The following is an 8,276-nucleotide window of genomic DNA, read 5'->3' as shown; positions in this document are numbered from 1 at the left end:
ATTTGATATACTCATAGTTTTAAATCAAAGTAATAAGAAGACAGTTATTTAGTCTCATTCGTAAAAGAGGAAACACACTTAATGGAAAAAACAAAAAAAAAAACGAAGCACACAAAAAAAAGTATGAAAAACGTGAGTAATGCACTTTTGAGTTAGGATAAAAAAGATTTTAAGAAATTCACTATTTCTAATAGCCGCATTCTTAAATTAAATTAATTTAAAAAATACTACTATATTTTAAAAGATAACACATAATCATAAAAAAATATTAAATAATGGATCGTTGTTTTAAACTTTTGTCCCAACGACTAATTATATATGTATTTATATGCATGTATATTTGATGTTTATTTTATTTATTTAAGTAGCAGACAATTGCATATTATATAATAAAGAAATTGTGTGTCTTAAATTTTTTAAAAGTATATAAAAAAACACTTAAATTTTATAACTATTTTTAACTTTCAAATTCACTGCACTAAAATCGTATTATTTGGAAACTCGGTATATTTTTTAATTTGAGAAATCAAAATAAAATTTATAGTAAATTTTAGGAACTAAAAGTATATAGTTAAACTTAATACAAAATATATTACTATTCAATCACAAACTATCCTAATTTTAAATTTATTTATTTTTATAATAATTATAATAAAAGGAAAACTAATAATAACTCATAATTAAAGGATAATTTAAAACTTTTTATGTTATTAATGTATAATCATTAAACTTAAAAAAATTCAACAGCCAAACAGCAGCTAAACTGTTTGTTACATTCTTCTGTCTACTTTTGGTAATGTTTTTTTAGCCAACATTCATTTTTCCTTTTTTTTCATGTTTTTTTTCATGTTTTTTTTCATGTGTTATTTATATACTAATTATGTTCGTGATCAATGTGATGATATTTTCATTATTAAAAAAATAATTTTAAGTTTAATTTAACTTTATAATAATCTTAATAAATTTTAACTAGAATATTTTTTTAGTAGATTAAAAAGTAAATTTTAAAATTATATAAAAGGTGAGATTTATATATATATATATGATCTAATCTATAATCGATGTTATTATTAAAAAAAAAATACATATTAAAAATAAATTTATAATTTTCTATCGTATGAATAATATGAAGATCCGATATTTTTAATCAACATACATACATTTATCTTATAACACGGCACACCAAACACGATTTCCAATTTGAATGGAACATAAGTGTCATTTTCCTTCTATCAATTCCCAAAATAATGGAACCAATAAGAAAAATACAAAACCTTTATCAATAAAACAAAATGTGGATGAAAATGTGAAACCACAAAGGCCACAACTTCATTAGGTGGTTGAAAGTAAGTTTTCAAGCTTTATCTTATATCTATGAAAAAACAAACATGATAATGAAAGGGTTTTGAGTTATGTGTTATTTTGTCTACTCAACATAAATGCATTTCATACGACAAAAAAAAACCCTTCATTTTCCACAAAAAAATCAAAGCAATTTAGATGATGTTTACAAGATTCTATTAAAGTTTATTTAATAATGTGAGGTGTTAAATATATTTTCTTGACATGCATTGACTACTTTATATATCTCTATGAAGTTCAACTTCGAGGGTGTATATTTATTGCCATTTTTTTTTAATTTTATGTATACGATTATATTAACTATTTAGAATAATATTTTATTCAATTTTAATAGAACTATTTTTAATAAAAAAAATACACGGAGTCTCTAAGAATATTAACTTCAACTCCTATTAGAAAACAGTAATAGGATCTCCAACATCGACTAGAGATGAGAGTCTTTCATAGTATATAAGTGGATGCAGACCTCACCTCAATGAGCCGGTTTTATGGGGTTGAGTTAGGCTTAAAGTCCACTTCGTAATATGGTATCAAAGCCATTTCGAACCTATCATAGCGAGTATTTGTTGGCCTTATCAGGCCAGCCGCTATCGGACCACCCAAAATATATAGTCCCACGCACGAGCTTCTATCTATCACTCTCGGCATGAGGGGGTTGAGTTAGACTTAAAATCCACTTCGTAATAAATTTATGATAAATTATATTTCGTAAGTTGTCAATAAGAAACTTTGTCGATACCAATGGTAAAAAGTGTTGTAGCAGATAAAAGTCTACTACAATTTGTCATTATCGATTTATTATTGAGAATAAAAAAAAAGTTAAGATCAAACCTTGATAATTTAAAGATAAAATAACGAAACTTTTAAATATTTTATGCAATTTACCAATAGCTAGTTAGCAAGACAACTCTCGATAATCTCAGAAAATAATGTTTTAAATTTGATTTTTTTAATAATGTGATTTTGATTTGGTAAAATATGTAATTAATTTATTAAACTTTATGATATAAATTTTCAATTATCGTAGTTTTATTTTACTATTGAAATTCTTTTAAGACACTTAACTTCTTCTTTTTTTATGACTTCTCTGTTCTATCTTTCTTAAAAAATAAGATTAAAAAATGACTTATTCTCTTATGTTCCCTCTGTCTCATATTGTCATGACAGAAAGAGTTTACTCTTTTGAGCTTAACTTATATTATACACATTGTACAAGTTATTTAACTTATTATCCACATTGTACTAATTATTTTGTTATTTAGTGCATTCAGTTTTGTTTCAGAGTATAAGTTTTTTCATTAAAATTAATTGAATATAGTCAATACAAATTTACTCTTGCAAAATAAATTAGTTTTATGTTTTTTTTTTCAGCCTAGATAGATCATTTAGTATATTTATTATTTGACAACCAAATAAAAAAAATCACATTTTTTGGTTTTATCGACCTATATCAATTATAAAATAAATATAATAAACCTTATTTAGTTGACATATAAAATCTTCCTCACAATTAGGATAAAAGTATTCATGATTTTTTTTTATCTCTTCTTCATTGGAGTTATATTTGTATATGCTCATTTAATGTTCTAAATATTAATCAAATGATTTTTTTTATAAAAATAAAATATACCAAAAAGATAAATATTTTATTTTTCTAATATTAAATATTAAGAAAGAAATTATAATTATATAGAAATCAAATAACAAAAAGTTAAATAATTATAAACAAAATAAAAATGACAAACATAACATATAAATAAGTTACTAAATTAAAAATAAAAGAATCACAATTATCAAAATTTGAAAATGTAATTTTATATTTTGTTGGAAGGATTTAAATGTTTTTAGCATGATGCCAATGTGACGTGTGTATGTTGTTTTATTGGAATTTATTATGATAAATTATTATTATTACTATTGTGTGTAATTATTGTGATAAATTATTTACTATTGATATCTCGATCAAAAGAGTTAATTATTAATTAAGTAAAAGAGATTTATGATCCTCTTCTTAGTATATGCCAGATTTTGTTGCGGATAAAATAATTAAAACGGGTAGTGGTGTATGATTAATGAAAAAGTATTAGTTAGATGTCCAAACTATTTAAATGTACATAAATTAAAACTTAACAAGAAATATACAAAAATATTTTTATAAATATTTAAAAATAAGGTAATATTTTATTTTATTTTTAATAAAATACTCTTTGCAACCAAATATGTTAAAAAATATTATTTTTACACAAACTTAGTATATAAAAATGTAGTACTATATATCACCAGTGACAATTTATTTGTTCAACAAAATAAGAGAGTACTTAAAAGAAAACAAAATCATTCAAAATTAATTAGTAATGAAAACTTATAATATTTTTTTTAGAAAAAGAGAGAAGTGATAACAAAAATAAGAAATAAGTAAAGTGTGTTAAAAAAATTCAATTACATATATTAGATTTTTCTTTATATTAGAAAAAAATACGCATATACAATTGTAAAGAAAACACACGCGGAGGGAGAAGTTGAAATGTATGTTAAAACAAAATATTTAAATAAAATATTAAATATTTCATTTATTTAAAGGGAATATGAAATATTATATCTTCTTATATAAAAACACAATCATCATATATATATATATATAGAAAACAAACACAATACAAACAACATAGTAATCTAGTTATTTTTAAATTTTTTAATATAAATGTAATTTTAAATAACAATTATCAATTGTCATAATATTTTTTTTCAAAATAATCAAATATCTATAATAATTCATAATTCATATTTTTTTATGTCAAACTTCTATTGACCAACATACATAAACATTTTACTCTTTACCTCTAGAAGACTTGTATTGACATAGATTTAAGAATTTAAGGATGAACTTCAATCGTTAATTTGATGAAAGAGGGGTGAGAGAAAAAAACATGTAAAGAAAAATAAAAACTAGAGAGATGATGATTACTTTAAAATGAAACTTAAATAAATATTTTTTTTTATTTATATATTTTTTTCACTTTAATAATAAAATATTCATATATAATTTAAAATATATCACTGGTACTCTAAAGCTATTTTTTAATCTTTACAAAATGTCATTTTAAACTATATTTTAACAAGATTATAAAAAAATAAAATAAGTTTTTCCTAAATTAAAATTAGATTATATACAAATTAATCTATAAAAAAGATTGTATAACTTTCTACATTCTTATTTCTGATCTTATAATGTATAAATTAATTTAAATTTTAAATAATTTTTTTAAATCATTATAAAGAAGTTTGTTAAATAATATTCTTAATCTTAATATAACAAAAGGGATGATACTTTAACACTATGTACAAGTAAAAAAGAACATACTCTAAAATATTAACATTTTACTTATATTTATTTTTTAACTTAAAATATTATAATATTATAATTTGGAGTGTAAAAGGAAAATTTTCCTATAACAAAATAGCTTTCTCCTCTATATAGTGTAACATAATAACTAATTTGACATTCCCTTGCGGTAGACACATTTACAATACCATTACTTATTGAGTTGGAATATTTTTCACATTAATTAATTTACGCGCGTTTATAGTGTGTGTATATATAGTAATTAATTCGAAGATTACTTTTAAATTATAAATGATTTTTTTAAGTTAAATTTGTTCTTTATTTTCTTAATCTACTAATTAAAAATGGGATACTTCTGACAATAATAACACAATAATAATGATGATAATAATAAAATAATAAATAGATTCACGTACACTGTGTCCACATGATTATGATAATTACCAAAACAGATACTTTTACATATAAAACAAAGTAGGTGAGGTGATAAAAGAAAAATTAAAAGTTGAGAAAAAAGAAACATTAAAGAAGAAAACCGTGATGCAGTTACCCAACTTTTTTATTAATTTCCCCGAATCTGAACCTTTGAAAAGTCCCCTCTCTCTCTCTCCATCACTCACACACACACTCTCTCTCCCTCTCTTCCATTCCAAAGTTAGCGCAAAGAATTTGACTTTCATCATTATCTCTATTTATATACAGACACACACTCTCTTCTCCATCTCAAGGTGTTCACATTCCCCTCGCCAAGTAGTGCGCCGAACCCAAACGCAGCGTTTCAACGCCCACCAACCATGTCGCTGCAAACTTGTTCGGCGGACCAACTAGCCCAGCTCTTTGGCTCAAACACAACCGACCCCCACGCCGCCGCCACGCTGATATGCGACCAGTTCGCCGCCGTCAGTAGGAACTTCACTGACACGGGCTACGCCATCGACAGCACCTACCTCCTCTTCTCCGCGTACCTCGTGTTCTCGATGCAGCTCGGCTTCGCCATGCTCTGCGCGGGTTCAGTCCGCGCCAAAAACACCATGAACATCATGCTCACCAACGTACTCGACGCCGCCGCCGGCGGCCTCTTCTACTACCTCTTTGGTTTCGCCTTCGCCTTCGGCTCCCCTTCAAACGGCTTCATCGGGAAACACTACTTCGGCCTCACAGACATCCACGCCCAGAATTTAGACTACAGCAACTTCCTTTACCAGTGGGCCTTCGCCATCGCCGCCGCCGGCATCACCAGCGGCTCCATCGCCGAGCGAACGCAGTTCGTCGCGTACCTAGTCTACTCTTCCTTCCTCACCGGGTTTGTGTATCCGGTAGTCTCTCACTGGTTCTGGTCCCCTGACGGTTGGGCATCCGCGTTCAACCTACACAATCTTTTATTCTCCACCGGCGTAATCGACTTCGCCGGCTCCGGCGTTGTCCATATGGTCGGCGGCGTGGCGGGACTCTGGGGCGCGCTTATCGAGGGTCCCCGAATCGGGCGATTCGATCACACGGGACGCGCGGTGGCCTTACGTGGCCACAGCGCCTCGTTAGTCGTGCTCGGAACCTTCATGCTGTGGTTCGGTTGGTACGGTTTTAACCCTGGTTCGTTCAACAAAATCTTGGTCCCTTATAACCCAGGGTCTAAGTACGGTCAATGGAGCGCGGTTGGGAGAACCGCGGTTACCACAACTCTGGCAGGCTCAACGGCGGCGTTGACCACGCTCTTCGGGAAACGGGTGCTGTCTGGTCACTGGAACGTCACCGATGTCTGCAACGGTTTGTTGGGCGGATTCGCCGCCATCACAGCCGGTTGTGCTGTGGTAGAGCCGTGGGCAGCTATCGTGTGTGGTTTTGTGGCGTCCGTTGTCTTGATCGCGTGTAACAAACTGGCGGAGAGGGTTAGGTTTGACGATCCGTTAGAGGCGGCGCAGCTGCATGGAGGGTGCGGCGCGTGGGGGGTGATTTTCACGGCGCTGTTCGCGAAGAAGGAGTACGTATTTGAGGCTTACGGGGGAGATGCGTCGAGGCCGCACGGGTTGTTCATGGGGGGTGGAGGGCGGTTGTTGGCGGCGCACGTGATTCAGATTTTGGTCATTGTTGGGTGGGTTAGTGCCACCATGGGACCTCTCTTCTGGCTGCTAAAAAAATTGAATCTTTTGAGGATTTCCTCCGAAGATGAACTCGCGGGTATGGATATGACCCGGCATGGAGGGTTTGCGTACGCCTATGAGGATGATGAGACGCAGAAGCATGGGATTCAGTTGAGAAAGGTTGAACCCAACTCCTCCACTCCCACCACTGATGAGTGATTATGATGAAGAAGACCATGGTAGCTTTTTGTTTGGATTTCGTTATTCTTGTTGCCTTCTTCTAGATTTTTCCTTCTACCCTTGTTAATGGTCCTACATTGAACTCCAACTGAAAAGATTAGCCTATTCCCTACGTTTCTGTGTTGGGTTGGTTTTCACTGCCCTTACAATTAGCTGTATAAATATTTTATTTTATTTATGCCTTTTATAATCTATTTTACTCTTTTTTATATGTAAAAAATATGTTTTTTTTATTATCTTCCGCAAAAATGCTATATTTCTAACCACTTTCCCATATTCAATTTTCATTTCTTCTGGCATAGTAGCCACTTTCTTTGACCTTTACCATGACCATCATGATAACCAGTTCCCATTATCCTTATGTTTGCAACATATAAAGCTTGTATCAAAACATAAATAATAATTATATTTAATATAGTGGGTTAACAACTATTTTCATTTAAAATTTATTGTTATAAAAATAAATATTTGTAAGATTAAGTATATAATTTTAGATTATCGAAAGTTGTTTGAACATAAAATAAATTTAAACTTAAAAATAATTCTTTAACGATGTATATGTAGAAGATTGAGCCAAACGTGTCTTCCACCTCCATCACACATGCATGACGATTATTTAGGACTTTTTTTGTTCGTCTCTTATAGATTTTTTAGTAGATTTTTCTCTGTCTGTACTATGGGAATTCTCATTTTTTATTGGTCCTGCTGATAAGAGTAAAGATTCTGATATTAAAAAAAAAGTAAGAGATTCTCTTAAAAGGTTTACGTTACTGTATTTGGTTCTCCACATGACAGGGAGTAAAATTATTTTATTTATGGGGTTTGTTTTCGTAGTTTTCTCAATTTAGTCACTTAACTGTTGGTATCTCTACACAATTTATAAAGAAAAAAAAGTTATATGTGAATACTATTTTATAACTTCAAATACTCATAAAATTATATAATATAGACATAAACTATTTAAGAGAAAATATATAATTGTTCAAACTTCAAAGACCAACTTAAGAGTTGACTTGTTTTTCGAAAAATAAACAAATAAAGAAAATTTCGTGTATATATACAGCCAAATTAAACACAGTATCTAGGATCTTGTCATCAATTATGAATTTTAGTTTTATAAGTAAAAATTCATTAAATTGATTCCTATATATAAACGTTATCAATTTAGTATATCTTTTCGTTTACTTCTTTTTATGTATTCTCTTAGTTTATTTTTATATTATTTATTTGGTTTTTTATATGAGCATTTGGTT

At 29.5% G+C, this 8,276-nt stretch overlaps 1 protein-coding gene across 1 annotated transcript; it reads left to right on the top strand.

Annotated features, from left to right (window-relative positions):
* Positions 1–2,719: 2,719 nt before the first annotated feature.
* On the top strand, positions 2,720–7,436 carry LOC137830369 (ammonium transporter 1 member 1-like). Its single transcript, XM_068637659.1, has one exon. It carries the CDS (start codon positions 5,500–5,502, stop codon positions 7,000–7,002), a length of 1,503 nt encoding a protein of 500 aa, XP_068493760.1. The 5' UTR covers positions 2,720–5,499; the 3' UTR covers positions 7,003–7,436.
* The last annotated feature ends 840 nt before the right edge of the window (positions 7,437–8,276 follow it).

The sequence above is a fragment of the Phaseolus vulgaris genome, chromosome 7 (assembly GCF_000499845.2).
Source record: "Phaseolus vulgaris cultivar G19833 chromosome 7, P. vulgaris v2.0, whole genome shotgun sequence".
In the NCBI taxonomy this organism is placed as follows: domain Eukaryota; kingdom Viridiplantae; phylum Streptophyta; class Magnoliopsida; order Fabales; family Fabaceae; genus Phaseolus; species Phaseolus vulgaris.
The sequence above is the reverse complement of the archived record's forward strand: the minus strand, read 5'-3'. Positions and strand labels throughout refer to the sequence as shown.

Bases quoted from the DNA above. Each gene is read 5' to 3' on its own strand.
- LOC137830369 (XM_068637659.1), top strand. From the start codon at position 5,500: ATGTCGCTGCAAACTTGTTCGGCGGACCAACTAGCCCAGCTCTTTGGC.